The following is a 23,937-nucleotide window of genomic DNA, read 5'->3' as shown; positions in this document are numbered from 1 at the left end:
TAAGTATGACTTAAAAGGTTAGATGGTATTATCCATATCATCAAGGTGCACCTTCCTTTTCGGAAGCTTAAACTTAAGAACTCCAAAGTTAAGCGTACTTAGCTTGGAGAAATCTGAGGATGGGTGACCTCCTGGGAAGTTTTCCAGGGTGCATACGAGTGAGGATAAAGCACGCTGAAAGGGCCTCTGTGGTATGTGGAGATAGTCGTCAACCCGATGGGTAATTCTGGTGTCGTTCTCGGTTCGGTCCAGGCGGGGCCCGCCCGGATCGGGGCGTTACAGCTGTGAAGGACGAGGATTTTGAGGGCGAGCTAGTTGATTGTTCTGGTCGTCTCTCCCCGCTGGTTTCTTATTTTATTGATTTTCAGCCTCCAGTACACATTGAAACCCCTCTGACACCATCGAGAGTGAATGAAGACTGAGGACATCTTGCAAGACCAAGCGAAGACCCCTTAGTAATGTGCCACCTACTGCTCCTCCATCTCGAATAAGTCATTTCAGGCCACCGGCTGGAAAAACTCTTCTGTATATTCGTCGACCGATCTCACGCCCTGTCTTAATGAGTGAAGTTGTTAGAACAGAGTTTGGGTGTAGGCAAAGGGAAGGAAGTGTTCCTTCATACTTTCCTTCATATCTTCTCAGACAGTTATTTGGGATTTACCTTGTTTATCCCGAGAGCGCCGCATCTATTCCCACCATGCCGATGCTCACCCTTTGAGTCTGATGACAATTAACTTCACTTTCATCTGATCTGAAACTCGCTTGTAGTCAAAGATCCGCTCTACTTTGTTGATCTAGTAAAAAAAATCCTCTGCTCACAACGAACCAGAAAATTTGAACATATCCCGAAATCCGAAGTCTCCAACAGGCTCCTCTTGTCCAAGGCGTTCTTGAGGTGAGTCCCACCGGTGATATGTGTTCTCGAAGGAAGACTCAAATTCACGATCCAGAATTTCACGATCTTCAAGATCTCATGTCGCCATACGCTGGGTTAAATCTATAACTTACCTTCGTAAATCCTCAATCATTATTATGTTCTAGATGCTACGACCACGATACTCAACTTCCTCTGTCGAAGCTTGCTTATTGTTGCGACCACAACTACGACCACGATGACCCGCCATTGGATTTGTTGATGACTTTCTCGGACTCTAATATCAACTGACGCCAGACAGAATAGCGATTATCCTATGGCCTGACAAGAAAAGGAATATTGAGGAGAAGATAAGAAGAGACACCTTTGAGAATGAAACTTTTTATTAAAATTAGAGGGTTAATCCCTCAACATCTAAATATAACTCTTATATAGACCACAACCTAATACTCAAATAAGGAAAGAAATTACAATTAACATATCTTAATTCCAATCTTGTAAAGAAAGAAAATAAATTTTTACCCGAAAGAGAAATTAATTAACTTAACGATGTTAACTCAAATTAAGATGTGGATCATGACAAATCCTCTCTAAAAAATACTAAAAATATGAAAATTATCCTAAATATCCAAAAAAAATTAAAATAGCAAAAAATAACAAAAAGACTCCGAAAAGAATTTAAATGGAGAAATTTGGGGCTGAAAATTTAACGATTACGATTTCACCTATAATAAACTTAGGTTTTCGAATTTTGCACGTGTGACGATAGATAGAGTCTGATTCCGAGTCCCGAGTTAAAAGTTATATCGATTTGAAGTTTTAAGATTGATATTGGACTTCAACATGCATTGGGCTTACATCAAATCTTGATGGTGACTAGTCTGGCTCTATGAAAATTATTTATAAGTCATAGGGTAAATTAGGAAGTACTTACAGCGATGGTCCATCAATTCATCATTCTTTGATCAATTATCTATTAATTAAATTAACTAAAATTATGACTAATCCTGTCTGAAGGCGCGAAGCTGGAAAGTCGGGGATGTGCCAGTCTCGCTGACTAGATGAAGATCTCGCGTCTATCTGCAAAACAAAATCAAACTAAGGAAAGGGTTTTTGGCATTGGCCCTCCGACACTCAAGTTAGAAGTAGGAGTGAAAAAAAGTGAGTACTAAGGATAAAGATTTTTCTTGCCTTTCTTCATACCTGGCATGTCATTTTTATATCTTTTCTGGTGACCCTCCATTTTCCCCAATTTAATGATATTGATTACCGACAAAGGATATCTTTGTCTTGTTTTTTTTTCTCATTTAATGATAAATGGAGTATTCTATTTGCTTTTATCTTTCCTTTATTAATTATCCGTCTTTTCTTTTTTTTTTCTCTCATTTTATCAACTCATTATGTGTATAATGCCAACGTCATTCTTCGAGCTAGATAGGTGGCCCGCTCGGCTCGGGCTCCAGGCCCCCTTAGCTTATTCTAGTGCCGACTGGGTTAACTAGTTTACTCAGATGGCCGATCGGACCAAGATCCCTCCGATCGACCGATGAACCACTTTCCGTTCGGGTGCAACCGAGTCTTACTTAAGCCCTGATATTGATCGCTTTGATTTTAACATATATCATGATAATTAACTCATGCTAAATAACCTTTTCCTTATCGCCGCAACGATGACTACATTCTTAAATATTACGAAGTTAAAAAGACATCATACCGCACCACTATCCCAAGAGCTAAGTCTTTCTCTTTATTGATAGGAGGTAAACTAGGGGTGAATGACTCCCTTTTGCCTCTCTCGTTCTCTCGGAGGTTGATTCTGGTGTTCTTTCGGAGGTTGACGGTCTCCTTCTTTGACCTAACCTATAAATGAACTCGAAAAAACACTAGCAAAACACCATCTATTAAACCCATGCTTGCGTTAGACGCCCCCTGACCATGTGCCTGACCTGTGACTGCCCATGCCGTGCCTAGTTCAGCACGACACAAAAATGAGCCGATTGAGTCCCGGTAGGCCCGTTTTCTTTCTTTTGACATCTCGAGGGCCATCTACACTGAAACGAAGACGACGATGACGACGATAGGCTGCGACATTCTCATCATTCGAGTGAAAACTTTGAGCCACTGGGCCACACACTACAACTGTAAACAAAGTGGATGAGAAGGCTGGCCACCACCACCACTTACCCTTGTTCTCAATGTCATTTCCAGTGTGGCCCAAAAAATCTCCATATCCAACACGTACATCGCTGCACAGTCATTTAAAGTATGATTACGTGTCGAAAGCCTTGGTCTTATTTTGACACTATATTATAGAACGGCAGAAGTATATCGACACTAAAAAGTATTTTGATTTGATAGTGTGATAAAGATTGAATTAAGAATTTGCTTAGATGGATAGAAGAGGCATGAACTCATGGGAAAGAAAGAGCGGGAAAGAGGAGCTCGTGGCTAACTGGTAGCTCGTGCAGCCGCTACAAGCTCACTAGCAATTGCCCCTACAGCCAGAGTTGAAATTCGATCAGTTTTTTTTTGTTTTTTGTTTTTTGTTTTCTTTTTTTTTTTCTTTTTTGCAGTCAGTTCTCGAAATATTTGATTCGTATTTAAGATTATCACAAATTCTAACTGAATTTGAACCTGCTCCATAATTTTTTCCAGTCAAATTTAAATTCATAATATTTTATTTGAATTGAACTTTGATTTTTTTTAAATAATTTTAATTTAAATACACTCAAATTAAAATCCAAATAACTTTAACCAAATTTAAGTTATTTAGAATTATAATTTAATTGTGCTTGAATCAAAGTTAGAACAAATTGAATCAAATTCGAACTTCAATTTTATTTCGAGATCAAGTCAAAATCATTTATATTTTTCAAGACTCTAATCGAATTTGAATTTCATATATATTTTTGAAGGGCTTATGCGTGAGTTTTTCAAGTCGGGTCAAAAAAAAAAAAATATATATATATATATATATATATATATTTAGAATTATCAAATTTGAACTTAATTAAAAACATGTTCGGTATTTTTTTAAACTAAATTTAAACTCATAATATTTTACTCTATTATTTATGAATTACTTGTAGCTCACAATAAGTAGAGTGGTAATGAGACGGGTTGAAATCTGATCCTGTAATAAACTTGTCCTAGCGGGGTGATTTTAGATCCGCCTAAATGGGTCTCAAGGTAAATAATATTTTTATTTTTTTATTAATTATTAATTGAATAAAAAATGATAATTAATTTTTAATTGAATCAAAATCGATAGATTTTAATTTGTGATAATATTTTTTATAAAATATTATTAATATAAATGTTCAAAATAAATTTAATATTTAATTAATTTTTAAAAAAATATTTTATATTTAAAAAAAAATAAAATATAACAAGTCTAGTGGATCTAACCTAGATCCATCCTGTCGGATTCGCAGGGTGGGATAGGGCGAGTCCAAAGGGAAGCGGGACAAATCTCGAGTTTGACCAAATCCATCTCAACTCTGACCCATTATCATCTCTAGTAAGCAGCACTCTGATTATTTTCACATAATTTTAATTTAAATATGTTAAAATTGAAATTCAAATAATTGAAATCGGAATTAAATTTAAATTATTTCAAATTATAATTTAATTTTGTTCGAATTAAAATTCGAATAATTCCAATCAAACTCGTATATAATTTTTAAATTCGAATTTAAATATTAATATTTCATATTATATTATTCAACTCAATTTCATCCGCCTCTGACTCATCGTTGGCCTCGCGGCAGACGACAACAAATGTGGGTCGTCCTTTCTTTAATTTTACATCAGAAAAATGCCTCAATTTTCTACAGTGCTTATCCTCGTTTGCTATTGCACGCCATAATGTCTGTCAGTAATTGCTGTCAGAATTGAAATACCCTAAAATACACTAAACCCGAATGATATACCCTAAACTCTAAACCCCAAATTCCAAACCCCAAAATCTAAACTCGAAAGGCGAGTGCTCTTGTACAACCCTAAACACCCAGTCCCGCATTTCCTAAGACCTTTGGGCGATGGAGGGACAAGCAAAATGCGAGCAGCGATCGAGCCGCGCCTCGTCACGTCCTCGCTGCTGCTGCTGTCGCTGTTCCATTGCGCTGCGAAAGGGTTCCTTATCTGCTCGGACTTGGAGCGCGACAAGGACGTCCATGGCAGGGCAACCCTTGCGCAGTGTGCCCCGAAAGCGTCCGGCCATGCAGCGATGGCGCAGCATTGGTTAATATCATTGCTGGCGTAGCTCAGGCTGCGCGATTCCATGACAAAAGTGGCAGGGAGGGCGGTGGGGGGACCTCTGTGCCCTCCTACGGAACCCTAACTGGCGCCACGGCCCTGGGGAGTAGCGAGTAGGGGGAGTAGGAAGTAGGGTTTAGGGTTTAGGGACTGAGCGCGAATAGGGACAGGGTATGGGGATCTGCTCAGGGACTCGTCAGAGGGGCAGCTTCCTTTTATGCCTCCCATTGGGCAGGACACTGACCTTCAATTATGAACAAGATGCCCAAATCCGACCTCCTCCATAGCTGGTGCCTGATCAAGCAGCACCAGCAGGAGGAAGCTTTTGACAAAAGAGGGACTTGACTTTATGGTATCGCTTAGGGTTTAACTCAAGACCTCCAAAGATAGAAAAGTAAGTACCAAGTCAGGAGTCAAGAGTTTATTCTACAACATCTATAATATTTTTTTTTCTCTCCATATTTACTAAACTTTTTAACCTTGGAATTTGACAATATTTCATAAAATGTGGAACCGTCTTATTAGCGGTTCCCTATCAATGGGTCTCACATCTATCATAGAGAAGGTAAATAAAGAGCATAGTAGATAGACGCCATGATGGGGCCATAGGCAAGCTGTGGACACTTACCTTAAGCCAACCCTTGTCCATTACGAACAAAATACGACTGCACTGACCAGCTACACCATATCCCGGGGGCACAGTATACAATATTTCATGACTAAAGGTGTGGTATGGTTTGTAGTAGCCGTTTTTATATTTTGTCTTAATAATTGAAAGTAGGGATGATAAATTCTTCTGATAGAAAATTCGATATACAATTCTAATAAAGGAGAGTATAGAGAGATTTTTTAACCCAATTAAATAATCGAATAATTTGATATGGATATTCAAATAATCGGATATAAAGACAGGTCTGATAAAATCATAAATATATATATCCAGGTCTGATAAAATCATATATATATATATATATATATATATATATATTTTGTCGATGTTTAATTTTATTTTTATTGAATAGGGTTAAATTAGGGAGTTAACTAGAGACGTTTAATTTATATTCTTTTTAGATATGATATTAATTCTAATATACTTTTGTTGGATCAGGATAGTTGGATGAAATAAAGAAAATTATTAGTATAAAGAATATCTGATCCTGATGGATACAGTATAGCATGTGATTCTTTCCGAAAGTGATGAAGACGACTAGCTGGGGATGTGACTCCTCGGTTAACTGTGTGGAGACTCCGCTCCAATGTGTAACACAAAGAATGTCAATGTCGGGCCAAGGAAGGGGGCCCTAGCGTTGGGCCTCCAATGCTCAAGTCAGTCCTGAAATAATAGAAAAGACGGCAATGAACTGTAGCAACAACAGGAGCTCAATCACAAATAATACATACCTCCGTCAGTGCATGAAGCCTCCTTTATACAATGCTCTAGTGGCAGATGTGTACGCTTCTCAAGGCACGTGCATGTTTTCCCAACTATCCTATGAAAAGACATGTAAGAAAAGTGTCTCTGACATCATTTCTTAGCAGAGCATGTAAATCCCTGACATAACAATAGAAGTTTCCGTCGTACGATTTGCATGTTGACCATGTCCCTCTATCGGTGGCACTGACTCCCAGAATGATTCAACGAGATATGAAAGGGGTCCCCCTGTTGGTTGAGCGGGGGAGCCGCTCAGCCAGGATTCCCCTCCTGGTCGCTCAAGGTTGTTCTTCTCCGTAGTCGCTCGACTCAGTAGGTCGTCCCGTGCCTGGCCAGACAAGCAGTCCGGTCGAACTAGCATTCACTTGGTATTGTGAGCATCTGATGTCCTCTCTATAGTCGTGTCAGTCGAATGAGCGATCTGCTCAGACTCCGGGCCAATCGGATCCTTCATGCCTACACGACTTGTTGCCACCCGTTAGGACGACTTTAGTGAGTCAACGGTTTCCTTCCTTTGTTCACATTGACTTTGATTTTCACGTTGATTGTTATTACCGTCTTTGACTCACACTTAGTGAGCTCCCTTTATCCCTGTATCAGTATGAATATCTAATCCCGATGAATATGAGAATGAAAATAAAGATGAAAATTGAAAATCTAATGAGACGAGGATGAGGATAAATATACTAGCTAAGAATAAATATGGAGGATATAAAATTTAATTCAAATCTCTACTATCACCCTCCCTAATTGAAAGATTAAAGATGGTCAAAAAGATGACTATTTCACTCTATTTCATTTAAAAAGGAAAAATCCTTCTGAGATTTATTTTATGGATAAAGTACTTAGTTTCCAGCTTTTCTAAATGATTTTTTTTTTATTTTTATAAAAAATTTGAATTAAATTCAAGTTTGTAAATTACTCTTCCCCTATTAGAATTTCAAGTCAATTATACAATTATCAAGGGTAAAATAGGCACATCACTATATTGAAGAAGAAAGAAGTAGAAATAGATTATTAGTCATAGTCAATAGGTATATTTTTTAATTTGACTTCGAATTACTGTGAGTCAACGCACGTGCTTCAGGTTGACGTTATCTCTTTCTCGCTCGAAAAATATTTAAAAATTATTACATAAAGAATATATTATTATTTTATTGCTTCAGTAGGTGTGAGTAGGGATGCGTGGGTGAGGGTGAACTCTCTTGTTGCGTTGAGTGTGCAGCCACGTGGACAAATCAAAACCACATGTGAACGCGGGGACCTCACGGGACCCACACCTTGCGACCTCTAGCGTAGTGCCCGGGACCAGGACCACAACTTCCGCTGCGTCGTGGTCCCCCAATAACGTAACGCCGCTACACCGCCACCGGCTTCACATAACGGTCCTACAATTTGAGAATATTGGACAAAATATGGAAAGTAATTTCAATAATTACATGTGCTTCATAAAATTAAAATGTTTAATAATAATAATAATTTTTTCCGAATATATAAAATATTTTATTTTATTTTTTAAGATTTTTTTTTTGCTATATAATAATGGATGCCTAAAATGATAAGCAACCGTCAGCTAACGGTATTAGAAAACGTGGCGTTAAAGGGGGACCAACAACCACCCTCTCCCCAATTTTTTTTGTTCTTTCTTTTTAATAATTTTAAAAAATTATTAATAAATGAAATTCGCTCAAATATTAATAATTTAAATTAATTTCCGGTTCAAATTTCAATTCCAAGGTATGAAGCATAGAAAGCACAGGACACCAAAAGCCGTGTCGCGAACCGGCGGCGCAACAGACCACGCCGGTCATACCGCCGTATACACACGTGGAGTACGTGCATTGGCCCACCTTCTCCCCAACGCGTCTTCCATTATCAGCCAAGTTCACGTCGTGTCGATGTACTGGCCGTTTGATCTGGAGAAGCGGGCAAGCTACGGTCGGATCGTCTCTCTGGCGGATACTTAGTGATCGATTAGGATTTGATTGAGAAATTAAATATAGAGATTTTTTGGCGGGGGAAATTGCAGTTTTCCCATCGAATTTATTAAAATTATTTAAGTTTATTTTTTTATTTGACGGTTTAAATTTGATTAGAGATTGATTTATTTTTTAAATAAAAAATATTATATGTCCAATTTGTCTTTTTCCTTAAAATATCATAACATTTTTAAAGATATCTTTAAATATTTAAAATTATTAAAATGCCGTTCATTTTTTAAAAAACTATTATAATCATTAGGAACTCTATTTTGCCACCATTGGTTTAATGGTTCGAGGGAGGCGTTTGCAATTCTGGTAAAGTTTGGGGGGCAAAGAGAAGTATCCTCCCGTGGGAAAGTGACTTCTACTTGTAGTTTCTTTCGTCGTCGCTTTGCCTTCGTCTTCCTCTTCCTCCTTCCTCCTTCTCCTCCTCCTCCTTCTGCTTCTCCTTTATCGATCAGTACGCTTCGGATTGGGTTCCGGAAGAGGCGGCGGAGGAGTCTTCGATGGCGTACCACAACCAACTGCCGCGGGAGCTGACGGCGTTGCCATACGCGGCAGAGGCACAGCAGCATCAGCTGGGGGGAGGCGACGGATCGGCAGTGCTCAGGACAGCGATGCACCATTTTTCCGTTCGCGATGCCGGTGGATCCGTGAAGGACGACGAGGGCGGGAAGGAGCTCCACCGCCTCGTGAAGGGCGCCGGGCCCACGTGGCTCAACAGCGGAATTGTCCGACCGGATAACGGGCAGCCCTTCGGCGACGGGAGCTTCCTGCACCTCCAGACCACCTCCGAATCCTCCGTGTCCGCGGGACACTGGTTCCCTCGCCCCCCGATCTTGCATCGCGACGGCGGCGGCGGCGGCGGCGACGACGACGTCCCCGCCCCAGCGAGCGACGCCGCGGGGATCTCTGGCGCGCGCGGGGAGATCGCGGAGGCGGCTTCCGGGGAGGGGACGTGGCAGAACGCGAGGTACAAGGCGGAGATCTTGGGGCACCCCTTGTACGAGCAGCTCCTGTCGGCGCATGTCGCGTGCCTGAGGATCGCGACGCCGGTGGACCAGCTGCCCCGGATCGACGCTCAGCTCGCCCAATCGCAGCACGTGGTGTCCAAGTACTCGGTGCTCGGCAACGGCGGCCACATGCTCGGCGACGACAAGGAGCTCGACCAGTTCATGGTAATAACTCCAGCGATTCATCACTCCGTCGATTCTTCTCCCTCCCCCAATCCAACTCCTTTGGCTTCTTGCGCTGATTTCTCGCCTCTTTTTAATTCGTTTCTCGTTACGAACTTGATCTGGAGATGAGCCGAAAAGTGTTCATTCATCTCAATCACAATAAAAAATTTGAAAAAGAGGAGCTCCCAATCGCATCTTGGGTTCTACGTCACGATATCTGTACTTTTGATATGCTCGCTTCAGATGAGGATTTGCTTAGCAATCTCTCCATAATTTTTCTTATAACTATTTTTAAATTCATTTTTTAGCTGAAGATTGAGAAATGAAAAGGAAGCACAAGATTTCTTCTTCCTTATGTTGTCTGCCACTTTGTCTGACATCCTTCTAAAATTGATCAATTATTTATTATCCTGCTCAAACTTTTCCCTAAGAAGATGCGACCTTCTACCTTTCTTCTGCCATCATTTGCTCAAGTACTTGGTCTTTTTGCTTGGTTCTTTGTATTGAAAATTGATTCCTGATGCCTGAAACAAACATTTGATGGTTTGGTTAGACACACTACGTCTTGCTGCTTTGCTCCTTCAAAGAACAGCTTCAGCAGCATGTACGCGTGCATGCGATGGAGGCAGTGATGGCTTGTTGGGAGCTTGAGCAAGCACTTCAAAGCTTGACAGGTATTTGTCCTATCTTCTTAATAAATCCTGATTCCATATAATAAATGCTTCATCTTTGTCTAGACTTGATAATTTCTTAAGTTTCTCATCAAAATAGTTGTCATGGAATGTACTCTGCTCACGCAGGGGTACTAGCACAAAGCCCATCTTTCCCCCTTTGTTAACTAGCAACAACAACAATAGTAACCAAGTCTTATCCTCCTAGATGGAGTCGGACTATACCTTTGTTGACTGGCACAGGTTTAGAATTCCATAAACATAAAGAGGAGTGAAATGAGAGCTCTCGAAGAAGAGCAAGTTGGGGTTCTTGTTCAACACTTGGATTGAGGGCTCTCTAAGTGAGCAAAAAGAGGGTCTGTGGTGGCTTTTTGATCTTTCTTTCTCTTTTCCTTTCATCTAGTGACTCCCTACTGGGGAGCTGAGGAAGAAAAATGCTAGCATAACTCTTTTGTTGCTAGTTTATCATCATGAAGCTTTGTTCATCCCAACTTTTAGGATCAACCAGATGAATCCCTCTCTGTTGAGCTCTATGCAAATTATATTTATCTTTTACACCTTTCACTAGTCTAATAAATTTAACTTTTTTAATATTTAATCTATTTATACATTAATCGAGAAAGAGATATAGCAACAATAAAATAATAAAAAATTATTTAATATAGATAAGAATCTTGTAGAGGATCAAAGCTAATGGCATAATAGGATACATATAGTTGACCCTATTTAGTGGGATATATCCATAACTCTTTAATTCTATCAATTTTTTTGACCTTATGGGTTGATGGTTCACTATACTCCAAAAATTCAAGTTATTAGGAAAAGTATCCGTCATTTTCTTTAGTTCATAAAATTCATCAAGATTTTTTTGGTTTGCTATAATTTAAATATGGTCATCTTTTTTTCTTATGATTTGATTGGTTCACAATAATCCAAAAATTTAAGTTATTTAGAAAAGTGTCCAACGTCATCTTTAATTCATAAAACTCTTTAATTCATAAAACTCTTGAAGTTACACCACTATCTTGTAACCAACCCTTATTAGATAGGTTAGATATTGACTTCATGATGATGATTTGAATCACTGCAAGGATACATGCTGATAGGGCCTAAATGTTTATATCATGAATGTTCAACTATGGCAAATGCAACAGGTGTTTCTCCTGGGGAAGGAACAGGTGCAACTATGTCTGATAACGATGACGACGACGATCAGGTCGATAGTGAAACAAATCTGTTTGATGGAAGCTTTGATGGACCAGACAGCATGGGATTTGGCCCACTTGTTCCAACAGAGAGTGAAAGAGGCCTAATGGAACGAGTTAGACAGGAACTGAAACTTGAGCTAAAACAGGTAGATTCATTGACTAAGAGCTCTTTGCAGGATCAGAAACTGTATCTGTACTAATTTTTCTTGTTCTTTGTGTTGTAGGGGTACAAGGATAAGATTATAGACATCAGAGACGAGATTCTTCGCAAGAGAAGAGCTGGGAAACTGCCAGGTGATAGCACTTCTATGCTGAAAGCTTGGTGGCAGTCCCACTCCAAGTGGCCATATCCAACGGTAAGTTTTCAGATCCAATTAAGTCAGTTTGTGAGGTTCTTTTGGAGTGAAACAAAGGATAACTCATCATAAATGAATGAGACATTTGTTTCATCTCTAGGAGAGAACTTCAAGCTTTCAAATCCAATCAATGAAGCTAACTCACTGTAAATGATTGAGACATTAGCTTATCTCTATTCCATTGACATAGACCATATGGAAAATTGAAGTCTTCAGATCAAATCGAGTCGGTTTACAGAGGTGTTTTTACTAGCGATACATTAATTTTCCATAATTTCATCTCTATTCCACTAATGTAGGAGGATGACAAAGCAAGATTAGTGCAAGAAACAGGATTGCAGCTAAAGCAGATTAATAATTGGTTCATCAACCAGAGGAAGAGGAACTGGCATAGCAATCCCTCTTCATCAACTTCTCTAAAGAGCAAGCGCAAAAGGTCTGCATTTTAAAAAAATAAAAATAAATAAATTTATTTTTATATAGTAAAATATTTGATCTTCATAAAAACAAAAGGATTAATCAATGTATTAATTACATCATTTTATTTTCAGCTAATATTATTCATAAACTGTGCAGATAGAGAGACATTGTTGGTGCCTTCTATTTGCCAGGAATTAATCCACAACTTCCATCAAGTGAAGCAATCTCCCTCCAGAAACTAATGACTAAATATTAAATCTCTATAAAGGAGGATGATTTGATTTGTTTTGAGCCAGTGCTACAGGTTTGTATTGTTTTGCTAAAAGAAAAATGTTTGAGAAAATCTTGAAAAAAATTCTTCTTGTCCACTTACAAATTGGTGGAGTAAGTTTTCAGGATTATGTATACATGTGGCTTGTGAATATAAGTAGATGTTCATTTGCATTCGGTAAGACAAATATGTTTTAAGGATTATGTGGATGAAGCTTTTTGTTTTAAATTTAGACAGTTATACAATCTAATGTTCAGAAGGGAAGTGATGATTCCTTTTCCTCTCAACTATATCCATTCTTATCCGAGAATGTTCTTTGGCATAAACAATCTTATCGTTCGGCGGAACACCCATGAGGTCAAAGAATAAGGCAAAACTGCTTCCAGACGATACAATAGTCTTGGTCTAGACTCCCTCAAGAATGCAACAAACCATTTCAATAGTTATGATCATGATGAAGAAGAAGTTGAAGCTCCTGCAGCATTGAGCATCACAATGGAAGAATCCTCAAGTTGTGCCGATTGTTTCGACCACCGAGGCCTGAGCCAAGCCCGAGAGGCATGCTGTCACTCTTGCTTCTTTCATTGCAGCACTTGGAGGGATTATCGTGCCCATTAACTTGAACATCGACACAGGCATGACAGTCGCCATGTCCATTTACTTAATGCAGCTCTCCGTTCTGCAAATTCAAGTTTCCGGTCATCTGAGTCATCCCCGTCTTTTCGGATGGCGGTGTCGGTTCCTTCACCTCCTCATCTTCATTGTATCCTTTGAAAAGGAAATCCGAGCAGTTTTAGCGAATTCCATGATCAAACGGGTTTCTGAACTGCCCGTCTGGCCCTCTAAGATAGCTGTATCTCCTAGCATTTGCCATTTCATTGGCTGTTATGTTCCGCGAGATCTGGAAGACGAGAAATAATGTTGGCTGCAGCAAATGGTGAGATATAGGTTCTCTTTGGGTTATCTAAAGCAACAGATCGAAGAACGTCGTACAGTTCATCTGCCTGCAAACCTCGACTAGAAGAAAAACAAAAAGCTATGTGATTCTAACGAATTCTTAAAATCATGTCAGCTAACGACTTCATTTGAGGAGAACCCACAAGGCAATAACTAAGAAGCTGGTGCTAGAAATAATTATATTTTTTATAGTCGTTTATGATTTTGAGAATTCGTAGAATTGCAACAAAACCTGTTTTCAAGATGAGCATTGGCGCAATGGTAAAGTTACTACCATATGACCTTAAAATTACATATTCAAATTACAATAACAACCTCTTGCAAAATACAAGACAAGACTATATACAATAGAACCAATGTGGTCTGACCTTTCTCTAGCCCTTTATCGTTATGCATAATGTAAAGGAAATGGCAATTTATGTGATTCTAAGATTGTCATGGTATGGTGTAGAATCCAAAAAGAAATCACTTTTCCGCGAAGTGGAGGAGAGAATGTAATAGCATACCTGGGATGCTTGGACAAAAGTAAAACCGCCACTCCGAAGAAAAGAAAATGGTCCATTACTAGAAATGCTACGGCTCTTGGATGCTCTGTTGTATTATGACTCGACCATCCACCTAAAGAACGCACGGAAGGATCCCTCACTATTCCTGCAGGATTGGTAGTGTTCCTCTCAGTGAGCATGCCACTGTATCTCGTACGAAGCTTAAAAGAAAGCCTACTGCAAGAGACATACTCGTAATGGCAACTAAACCAGTAATAATCATGACAGAAACTTCAAGAAGGAGAAACATCAAGAAGTCCCACTTATTTCTCTGCAGATTAATGACCATTTATCGCATGAATAACACTATGATAGAGCTCGGAAAAAAGAGAGAACTAAAAGAGTGTAAAGGACCTTGCCATTACAATTAGATACCCAAGGAGAATGATGATCAAACTGTTCGACGCAAGGATCGCAAGTGGAACAATGCTTCGCGCGTACTGGCCTGACAATCTGAGTATCAATTCAAACCAGCTAAATCAAATGCAACCGAAAAATGATAAACGGAGTCAGTTTGCCTCGATGCACACAAAAAAAGATTTACCTTGCATGTTGCACACAGCTGGGACCAATTTCCAGCCAACAGTGAAGGGTGATTTAATTCTGTCTTTAGTAAAGGTTCCTATAAGCACAAATAGCAAAGATGAATCATATTGATCAAGGATGTGGAAAGAAAGTACCTAGCTTACTGGTCGGCATTTCTTGTTCTGAAAATTTCAATATGGAAAGAAAGCACCTAGTTCATGAAGATCTCCAATGAATGACACGTGAATAAGGAAATCATATTGATCAAGGATCAAATTAGGGGAGATAGGTTAGGAGAACAAGATGTACAAGGAAGTTTCATTTAAACAAAAGCTCATTCATGCAAACTGGTTGAAGATTGTGCAAACATCAAACCACAGATAAGTCTATGGAAGGCCAATATAGACTTCAGACGAACAAAATAGATAAATTTGACACAAACATCTTGAAGTCGAGTTGTTTGACACACACTAGGGAAGAGTGATTGCCGTCTCGCTGTTGTTTGATCAGACAAGAACAAATATGAAGTGCTGTTAACAAGTCACGATTTTGTTCACGGTAATCATGAGGAGAAACAGGCCTGATATCCATATAAGTCTGATACATCAATTCGAGCACCTGGATGTGTCCTCGCACTGCACTCCAATGGGAGTGCTGTTTGCCGCGTGTTGTCAGTGGCGTTTGCATCTCCTCTATGCTGATCCAAACAACAAAAATTAGCTTTTAATCTGACAGAAACTCAAAGGTAAAAAAAAGCACAATAACTCCATCCCACAGGGGGCAAAGGGGGAACAATCCGTCACGGGAATTAGAGGTTTCGAGAACCAGAAGAGAAAACACCCTAATTTTACTCAGGCGGCAGAGGAATACCTAGATGATGCATTGGACGGCGGCGGTGCGGTTGTTGAGAGCCGCCCGCTGGAGGGCGCAGTAGTACCCGGCCCCGTCCGGCTCGGAGACGGAGCACCCCCTCCGCCTCCACCAGGCGCTGGAGTTTCTCCAGATCGCCGTACGCAGCTGCAGTGCGCACGTCGTTCCTGGAAGACTACTCGTCCGCTCTCGCCGGGCGCTGCTCCTCCCGCGACCTCGGCCCCCTCGTCCACCACCTCGATCTCCGAAGCCATCGTACTCGCCGCCGCCACGCAACGCAATCCGGCGACCACTAGCCGTAGGACGTCGCCCCCAGCGCCCCGCCGGAGGAGGTAAATTACGGGGCATTAGGAATAGTGCTGAGATTCCTTTTTCGATCTGGTTGCTGAGATTCCTTTTTCGATCTGGGCGCCTAACCGTGGGTGGGGTGAGGTTGGTACGGTGATTTACGTTCCGATATTTCTATTATTCGATCCCATGTTCTCAACTCAAAATCATGATAAATCATCATGAGGTAGGTAAAATTGCTTACTCAACTCAAAATAGGAAGATAAATCATGATAACGAGGAGAGTAACCCTATGTTTGGGAGGAGGTGAGTAAAAGGAAGGGAAAAGTAAACATGGGTAAAAAATTTTTTTACACTTGTCTGGGAGAGAGAGCCATGAAGGGGAAGGGGAGAGAAGGGTAAAGCTTCCCCTTGCATGCTCGGGAACAGCGAAATTCCTTACCCCTAAATTGGGGTGTAAAGAAGGGTAAGAAAAAATTATCCCAATTTTATCCTTATTTATATTTTCACATGCAGATTTATTAAAAAAATAAGAGGATATTTTTGTAAATTTATATATTTAACCTTCATTTTCATCCCTTTGAACTTTCCCTCCCTTTCAAACAAGGGCAAGATAAATATATTACTTTCCCTCCCTTGCCCTCCCATCCCCTTCCATTAATGAACCTTACCTCACCCCATCCAAACAGAGGGTAAGTGATGGGTGGGATGAGATATACAAGATCAGGAGATTTATGTCCCGATATCTCAATAATTTGACCCCGCGTTCTCAACGGTAAATGTATCATTTCAGATAATTCCGTGGGATTTTTTTTTTCAATCTGATTGCAAAAGGTGAAATCGTTTGCCCCAGCGCCCCCGCAACACTCAATCCAAAGTCATCACAAGGGAGATAAATCACGGTAGCTAAGATGGTAAGTGGTGGGTGAGGTGAGATACACAGGGTCTGAAGATTTACGTCCTGATATCCCAGTGGTTTGATCCCGCGTTTTCAGCTATAAACGTAACTATCATTTATCATGTCAAATACCCCCGTGAGATTTCCTTTTTCGATATAGTGACAAAAGATGAATACATTCACCTCCAGTGTCCCCACCAATCCGTTTCAGGACCAACACGAAAAAGGTAAACCACGACTGCTACTAATTTTATAAATAGTGACTAGCACATAAGGGAGGTATTTACCTTTCTTTTTCAATCTGATGGTAAAGACAAATACGCTCGCCCCCAGCGTCCCCGCCAACTCGTCCTAGAGTCAACACGAAGGAGGTAAATCATTGATGACTATTAACCTTTGGAATAATGACTAGTACATAAGGGAGACATTACCTTAATTTTATCAAGATTCGAATCTCAGACCTCATGATGATAATATATCATGCGGGGGCATTTCTAGTGCGGAAAAAAGAGAAAGAGCAGTCGCCTAGGCGACTCCGGCACGTACTTGTTTTTTATTTAATCCGCCAAAAATCGAAACTCAATATACATGAATTAATTGTCATGATTAATCTTTGAATAATAAGAATAAAATATAAATAAGAAAATGAATTTTTATAATTAAATAATGACTTCAATTATTATATTATAGTAATAGTTAAAAAAAAAATACTGATAATACAATCCTGACAATTAAATAAGGAAATAAATTTTTATAATTAGATAATGACTTATTGCTGCGTTCCCTTTCAATTAGCTATTTCAATTATAATATTATAGTAATAGTTAAAAAAAAAAAATTAATTAATTTCTATTGACCCCTAACTAACTCTATTCTAATTCCGACAGACAAATTTAAACCAAACACAGCTTAATTTCACTACTCAGTAATTTAGTTTTTTTTAAAAAAAAAATTATAATTCAGCTATTAATACTATTATTTTTTATTTTTAAACTAGGTAAATTGTTTATATGAGACTTTACATATTAAACGCCCGTAAAAACGGAAAACATGTCTGAATCTTTAAAAAAACATCGTCGATTACGAACTGACCAAATGTTATAATTTATATATTTGTTATAAACGTAAAAGAATAGTTATCAGTATCACATCTTTATTCGAGAAGAAAATTAGGAATAAATTTTTTTATATGCAGAAACTGAAGAATAAACCATAGTTTTCAAGATTGAATTAAGCACATGCTGAATTATTAGCATAATATAGTAATCCAGGGAGGAAAATTGTAATGCTCTGAGCCAAATAAGCATCGATATAACTAGTAGCAACCTCTATGAAATGCAGCTTAAAATAACTTGAATAGGAGGCCTCCATGAGTGGCAAAGAATGGAGCAAACACAAGTGACTCCACGGCCATGAGCTTGATGAGGATGTTTAGGGATGGCCCGGATGTGTCCTTGAGTGGGTCACCGATCGTGTCGCCGATCACGGCGGCCTTGTGGGGGTCTGACCCCTTCGGGCCGAGCAACCTAGCGTGCTCCGAAGCTCCAGCCTGATAAAAGAGTACACAGTTCGTAGATAAGTCGATAGTCGATCAACTTTAATGACTTAGATGGTTTACCTCAATGTATTTCTTTGCATTGTCCCATGCACCACCAGTGTTTGATGCAGAGATGGCAATCTGTGGATGAAACAGTTTGGAATTCTGATCAATTGGCGGGAATTTATTTGAATGGTATTGAGGCGAGGAGATCTACTGACCTGAACTCCGGAAACAAGAGAGCCGGCAAGGACACCAGAGAGAGTTTCAACTCCGAAGAGCGTCCCGACGACGAGCGGAGTCAGCATGACCAGCGCACCGGGAGGAATCATCTCCTTAATGGAGGCGTCGGTCGATATCTTGACACAGTTTGTGTAGTCTGGTCTAGCAGTTCCCTCCATGAGACCGGGAATGGTGTTGAACTGCCTCCGAACTTCTTCGACCATTTTGAGAGCTGCACTTCCGACACTCTTCATGGTCATGGCTGAGAACCAGTAAGGGAGCATGGCGCCGACGAGCAGTCCAATGAAAACCTTGGGTGTTAGAACATCTACAGTAGAGATCTCCGCACGGCTCACAAAGGCACCAAAGAGTGCAAGGGACACCAAGGCAGCAGAACCGATAGCAAAACCCTGACAGAATGATAACATGTGAATAGATTTACAAATTGGCATTGTGAAGGAATCACAAGATCATAAGACACATCCAAGACTTGATCATTTACCTTTCCTATAGCAGCAGTGGTGTTGCCAGCAGCATCGAGAGCATCAGTTCTTTCGCGGATCCTGTGGCTCATACCAGCCATCTCTGCGATTCCACCGGCGTTGTCACTGATAGGCCCGTAGGCATCGATGGCAAGACCAGTGGCAATGGTGCTCAACATTCCGAGAGCGGCAACTGCAATGCCGTACATGGCTGCCAAACTGAAACTAACAAAAATACTGACGGCGATTGCGAAAATAGGAATGATAACAGATTTGTATCCCAAAGCAAGGCCAAAGATGACATTGGTGGCAGCTCCAGTTCGGCAGGAATCAGCAACATCTTGCACAGGGCTGGATGTAGAGATCCATGAAAATGAGGTAAGGAAGCTGATTATCTGAAAAACAAACAACTGGGAGCATAAAAGTTTGTTGTTTACCTGTATGCATTGCTTGTGTAGTACTCGGTTATGAATCCTATCACCAAACCAGCCCACAAGCCAATTGCTACACAGAAGAAGAGTTCCCTACCAGTCCATCTCATACAATAAGTTACCTTGAAAATTATATCGAAAAAAAAGAGATAGGGGCAGGAAATAGGCTACCAGTTTTTGACAGACTTCTGAACTCCAAAATTGAAGATTGTAAAGGTGGATGGGAGGGCTACCCAACTAACAATTGCAATTCCAAAGGTCATGAGGATAGTGGAGATGATAAGTTGCCTCTTTAACGAAGGTTCAATCTCCTTCACGGCTTTAATCTCGAAAAAGTCAGTGGCGAAAAGTGTAGTGATCAGACAAACAATGATCCCCATGGAACTAATCAATAGAGGGTATAACATTGCTGTCAAATCATGGTTAATTCCAAAGGAAGATATTGAAGCAACAACTAGAGCTGCACATGAAGATTCAGCATAAGAGCCAAAGAGGTCTGACCCCATTCCAGCAATGTCACCGACATTATCACCGACATTGTCGGCAATAACCTGTAAACAACACAACAAAAAGCATACATTTTTAACATTTTAAAGAACTAAGAAGACAATAACATGACTGATTAAGCAAACAGTAAACACGGAAAAAGAGATGCTCAACAAGATTCTTACAGCTGGGTTCCTTGGATCATCCTCGGGAATGTTCCTCTCGACCTTCCCAACCAGATCAGCCCCAACATCAGCAGCTTTAGTATAGATACCACCACCAACCCTACCAAAGAGAGCCATGGAAGACCCACCAAGGCCATAGCCAGTGATAGCCTCAAAAAGACCTTCCCAGTCATCACCATAATACAATTTGAATAAGTTAATAGAAATGAAGAGAATCAAAAGTCCATTAGCGGCTAGCAAAAAGCCCATGACAGCGCCTGATCGGAATGCAGTGATGAAAGCCTTCCCAACACCCTTTCTTGCCTCAAGAGTTGTCCTGGCATTAGCATATGTCGCAATCTTCATGCCAAGGAATCCAGATACCACAGAGGTGATACCTCCAAGTAAGAAAGACAATGTGCTAAAGATGGCATTGGCAAGGGCTGGCTTGCAAGTCTTGTCCTTGCTGTAAGTGCAGGGTTGGCTCTTTGTGCTGAAGCCCTCGACGGAGCCAAGGAAGAGGAAGATCAGTATGGCAAAAATAGCCATAAAGATTCCAACATACTGGTATTCAGTGAAAAGGAAAGAACTAGCTCCTGTCCAAAATGATAGTAGAAACCTCATGTTAGATATGACAAATTTATTTATAAAATCATGAAATTAACTTAAGCTTAGTTTGAAAAACTCTTAATTCTTTACTGATGATCTTGTTTTTCGAGAACAAAGATACAAAAGGGAGACCTAAGATTTATAAAGAATAATCAAAGGACAAAAATGTTTTTTTGCATAAAAAACACAATCTCAATCATCTAATTCTATAGGACCCCTATTCTCCTGATTTACAAACTTCCTGGTTAAGACTTCAGCACAGAAGTCGATCATAATGCTAGTAGATGACTAGTGGTAAGATGAGAGATATAAAAGTAGATTTTGCTGAAGAGTCCTTCAGATGAGATGGAAGCAAAAAAACAAAAGTAATGTCTAGTAATTTCTCCGTTTGCACATACAGTCAATGAAATTCCACTTTTACGAATTTGATTCCTAAACTACACATAGAGTCTCAATCTTCTATTACAGATTGTTATGGCTGGGATAGATCTGGCCTACTTAAGGCCAGACTACAAAGAGATTCGATATTTGATTGGGCTGTGCACAGCTAAGAATTAAAAATCTATTTTGCACTTGGTGACAAATTAAACGACAGATAAGCAGGTACAATTGTTGGCATTGATTCACATTTTTCTATAGTGATCAATAGTGTAAGACGTAAATAAAATCTGTTTTATTAATCGAATATGCAAGTAAACAAGAAGTGGGATCCACTAAATTCACCTGCAGTAGCCCTGATCAGCGCATCTGTGCAGATCACACTAGATCTGACAGGATAACGCACAATGATGCCATAAACTAATCAGTAGAACCAGAAAACTCAAGCAAAACTCCTTTTTCCAAATAATAGTACGGGGTAGTTAATATCATTCCGTGAACAAGTTTGCATTTTCATGAAACCATCAGGAACCCAAATCGAGAAAATGTACAACTCGGGAAGGAGCAACGTAAATATAGTGCAAAATAGATCAGAAGTTTTGATCGAGATTCCAACTCCTTAGTGTACAAAATTCGGCAGGAACAAATGTTTTGAGAGCGCATATCACGACAAATTTGAAATAGATTTAAAAAGCCATTTTGACTAAAAATTTCTTTTTGCTTCAAAATATATCCAAGAAGAAAACCAACAAATATAAAACAAGCAGATCCAGTTATCTAAAATGATACTGCTTCTGCACAAGATACTTCGCACAAACACTTCGAATTAGATACTGAACCGCGCAGATCTGACCGAAACAAACAAAAAAATGATAAGGATTAAATCTAGCGATGACTCTCACCTTCCGAAATGGCTCTCTGGATTTCGGCACACTTGACGACCACGTTGTGATCATTGAGCCCCTCCTCCTCGTCGATCAAGTACTCGGAGTACCCATTCTTGCCGGTGCCCTCCGCGTCAGCCTCCGCCGGCGATAATCGCACCTTGGAGACCAAGACCCACTGCAGGAGCGCGAACGCGATCCCGACGACGGCCGTCGCCGGGATTAGGACATTGGTGAAAATATCCGAAAGGATCGCCTCCCCCATCGCCGGATCTGCCACACCGCCGTCCAATACGCTCGGAGATCGATCGACCAACACGGACGAAATTGCTTCTAAGGTTTCCGAGCTCCGCCTCACTTCGCGATCTCACACGCCGGGAGTCGAAAGGCCTCGGGATCTGTGCTATTTATATAGAAAAGCCGAGGGAAGGCCTTTCGATCGAGTTACCCGAGGAGAATATGTGGGGCCCGCTGTTCTAGGAGAAAGAGTGGCCATGGGTGTCTTTCTGGGTAGTGATATCGGAGAATCTTTTTTGGTGACAGGACAGCTGGCATTTCTTTTAGATTAATAAATGAGAAATAAATAATTTCATGTGTTCAGCTTTCTCTTTCAATATAAACTAATTATTAAAATTAAGACAAAAAATTAAAAGGAAGCTAACTATTTTTTATTCTCATTAATAGATTATTTCATATTATAATTATAGTGGTTACAGTAGGATCATCATTGGTACACAATGTTGAAATAAAAATATTTTTATGATAAAAATTAAAATATATTTTATTTTAGTAATTTTCAAAATGGAATAACAAGGGACCTTATTTTCATTTTTAAAATTATATGTTCATAAATGAGAAGGGAAATCATATTTTGATATTCTCTAATTTTTAAAAAATCATCATTTACCACAATATTAGAAAAGGAAAAGATAAAATCAAATAAAATTTCCACTTAAAATATATATTTTATATGGAAATAAATAATAATAAAGGGCAATTTTTTACAATATGAAATTCCCTTCTAAATATGTATCTTTTATATGTAATTTATTTAGAACAAAAGGTGTTATAAATGTTAAGCACGCAATTTTCTTTTAAAAATATTATTAATTAAGCAAATTTAGTATTCATTTATAATCGTAATCATTGAAGTAGTGATTGGTATAAAATTAATAAATGTCTTTTTTTTTTTCTTGTTGATCTAAACGATCCATAGTGAAGGATATAAAATGGAAATTGTTTAGTTTTTTTAAAAATTTTATTAGAAAGTTTTCAAGTGATGAATTAAATATTATCCCACTTTTTAAATTTTAAAATAAACCTTGTAAAGTGCGGTTAGGTGGATGAAGACAATTTAATATGCGATAGGCAATCAACGTTGAAGGATATCAACATGGCACACACATCTCAAAGGTGATATCGTGGCCCACGGGGTATTGATATTGGGCTATAATTTATTAAGGGTAATTTAATTATACTTTTAATGTAATAATTTTTATAATACAGTGTTATATAATATAATTAATATTATTAGATAAAAGATTGTAGACACGTAATCTTTAATTACCTTCTGTTTTGTTTAGTGTCTTTTTAATATTATTAAACATTACATATTTTTATTTAGTGTTTATTATTTTTTATAAAAAATATAATTTATATTATTATAAAATAATAAAAATATCTTGTGACATTTGTCAATGATGGAGGTCGACGGTGGAGGAATATCCTATGACTTCTGGCGACGATGAAAGTCAGCAATAGAGGTCAACGGAAGTGACAACGGTAGAGATGGGCAACAGTCGTCACCGACAACGGTGGACGACGAGCGATGATCAACGGAAGTAACAGTTACATCGATGAGTGATTGATACAGTAAATAAACTAAAGTTATATTAGACATTTAAATTTTAGTTAAATATTAAATTTAGAATATAATTAGGATTATATGGCATTGACCATATAATTGATTATAAAATTTTATTAATTTTTATAATCTAAATTATATTAGATTA

At 39.1% G+C, this 23,937-nt stretch overlaps 3 protein-coding genes across 4 annotated transcripts; 1 reads left to right on the top strand and 2 right to left on the bottom strand.

The window, feature by feature from the left end:
• Nucleotides 1–8,937: 8,937 nt before the first annotated feature.
• LOC122043138 (homeobox protein knotted-1-like 13) lies at nt 8,938–12,881 on the top strand. Its single transcript, XM_042603617.1, has 6 exons — nt 8,938–9,723; nt 10,277–10,397; nt 11,549–11,748; nt 11,827–11,958; nt 12,258–12,394; nt 12,535–12,881. The coding sequence occupies exons 1-6, from the start codon at nt 9,052–9,054 to the stop codon at nt 12,536–12,538; spliced, it is 1,266 nt and encodes a 421-aa protein (XP_042459551.1). The 5' UTR covers nt 8,938–9,051; the 3' UTR covers nt 12,539–12,881.
• A 67-nt stretch (nt 12,882–12,948) lies between these two features.
• LOC122043139 (protein S-acyltransferase 24-like) lies at nt 12,949–16,011 on the bottom strand. Of its 2 annotated transcripts, none has more exons than XM_042603618.1 (7): nt 15,547–16,011; nt 15,295–15,373; nt 14,696–14,773; nt 14,506–14,604; nt 14,344–14,422; nt 14,113–14,257; nt 12,949–13,666 (listed from the first exon to the last, which is right to left on the bottom strand). In XM_042603618.1, exons 1-7 carry the CDS (start codon nt 15,798–15,800, stop codon nt 13,525–13,527), a joined length of 876 nt encoding a protein of 291 aa, XP_042459552.1. In that variant the 5' UTR covers nt 15,801–16,011; the 3' UTR covers nt 12,949–13,524. The 2 variants fall into 2 exon arrangements, with proteins under 2 accessions (XP_042459552.1, XP_042459553.1); XM_042603619.1 differs by having other exon boundaries at nt 12,949–13,550.
• Nucleotides 16,012–17,931: 1,920 nt separating this feature from the next.
• LOC122043137 (pyrophosphate-energized vacuolar membrane proton pump) lies at nt 17,932–22,326 on the bottom strand. Its single transcript, XM_042603616.1, has 8 exons — nt 21,944–22,326; nt 20,076–20,650; nt 19,576–19,955; nt 19,411–19,497; nt 18,994–19,324; nt 18,491–18,901; nt 18,351–18,410; nt 17,932–18,281 (listed from the first exon to the last, which is right to left on the bottom strand). Exons 1-8 carry the CDS (start codon nt 22,188–22,190, stop codon nt 18,075–18,077), a joined length of 2,298 nt encoding a protein of 765 aa, XP_042459550.1. The 5' UTR covers nt 22,191–22,326; the 3' UTR covers nt 17,932–18,074.
• Between the last annotated feature and the right edge of the window lie 1,611 nt (nt 22,327–23,937).

The sequence above is a fragment of the Zingiber officinale genome, chromosome 2A, assembly GCF_018446385.1.
Source record: "Zingiber officinale cultivar Zhangliang chromosome 2A, Zo_v1.1, whole genome shotgun sequence".
Lineage (NCBI taxonomy): Eukaryota > Viridiplantae > Streptophyta > Magnoliopsida > Zingiberales > Zingiberaceae > Zingiber > Zingiber officinale.
This window is presented reverse-complemented; position numbering and strand designations above follow the sequence as displayed.

Bases quoted from the DNA above. Each gene is read 5' to 3' on its own strand.
- LOC122043138 (XM_042603617.1), top strand. From the start codon at position 9,052: ATGGCGTACCACAACCAACTGCCGCGGGAGCTGACGGCGTTGCCATAC. The intron at 10,398-11,548 runs GTATTTGTCCTA...CAAATGCAACAG, and splicing joins AGCACTTCAAAGCTTGACAG to GTGTTTCTCCTGGGGAAGGA. The intron at 11,749-11,826 runs GTAGATTCATTG...TTTGTGTTGTAG, and splicing joins TGAAACTTGAGCTAAAACAG to GGGTACAAGGATAAGATTAT.
- LOC122043139 (XM_042603618.1), bottom strand. From the start codon at position 15,800: ATGGCTTCGGAGATCGAGGTGGTGGACGAGGGGGCCGAGGTCGCGGGA. The intron at 14,774-15,294 runs GTGCTCGAATTG...TTGTGCTTATAG, and splicing joins CAGTGCGAGGACACATCCAG to GAACCTTTACTAAAGACAGA. The intron at 14,605-14,695 runs GTAAATCTTTTT...ATTGATACTCAG, and splicing joins AGCTGTGTGCAACATGCAAG to ATTGTCAGGCCAGTACGCGC.
- LOC122043137 (XM_042603616.1), bottom strand. From the start codon at position 22,190: ATGGGGGAGGCGATCCTTTCGGATATTTTCACCAATGTCCTAATCCCG. The intron at 20,651-21,943 runs GTGAGAGTCATC...CATTTTGGACAG, and splicing joins CCAGAGAGCCATTTCGGAAG to GAGCTAGTTCTTTCCTTTTC. The intron at 18,902-18,993 runs GTAAATGATCAA...TCATTCTGTCAG, and splicing joins CCACTGCTGCTATAGGAAAG to GGTTTTGCTATCGGTTCTGC.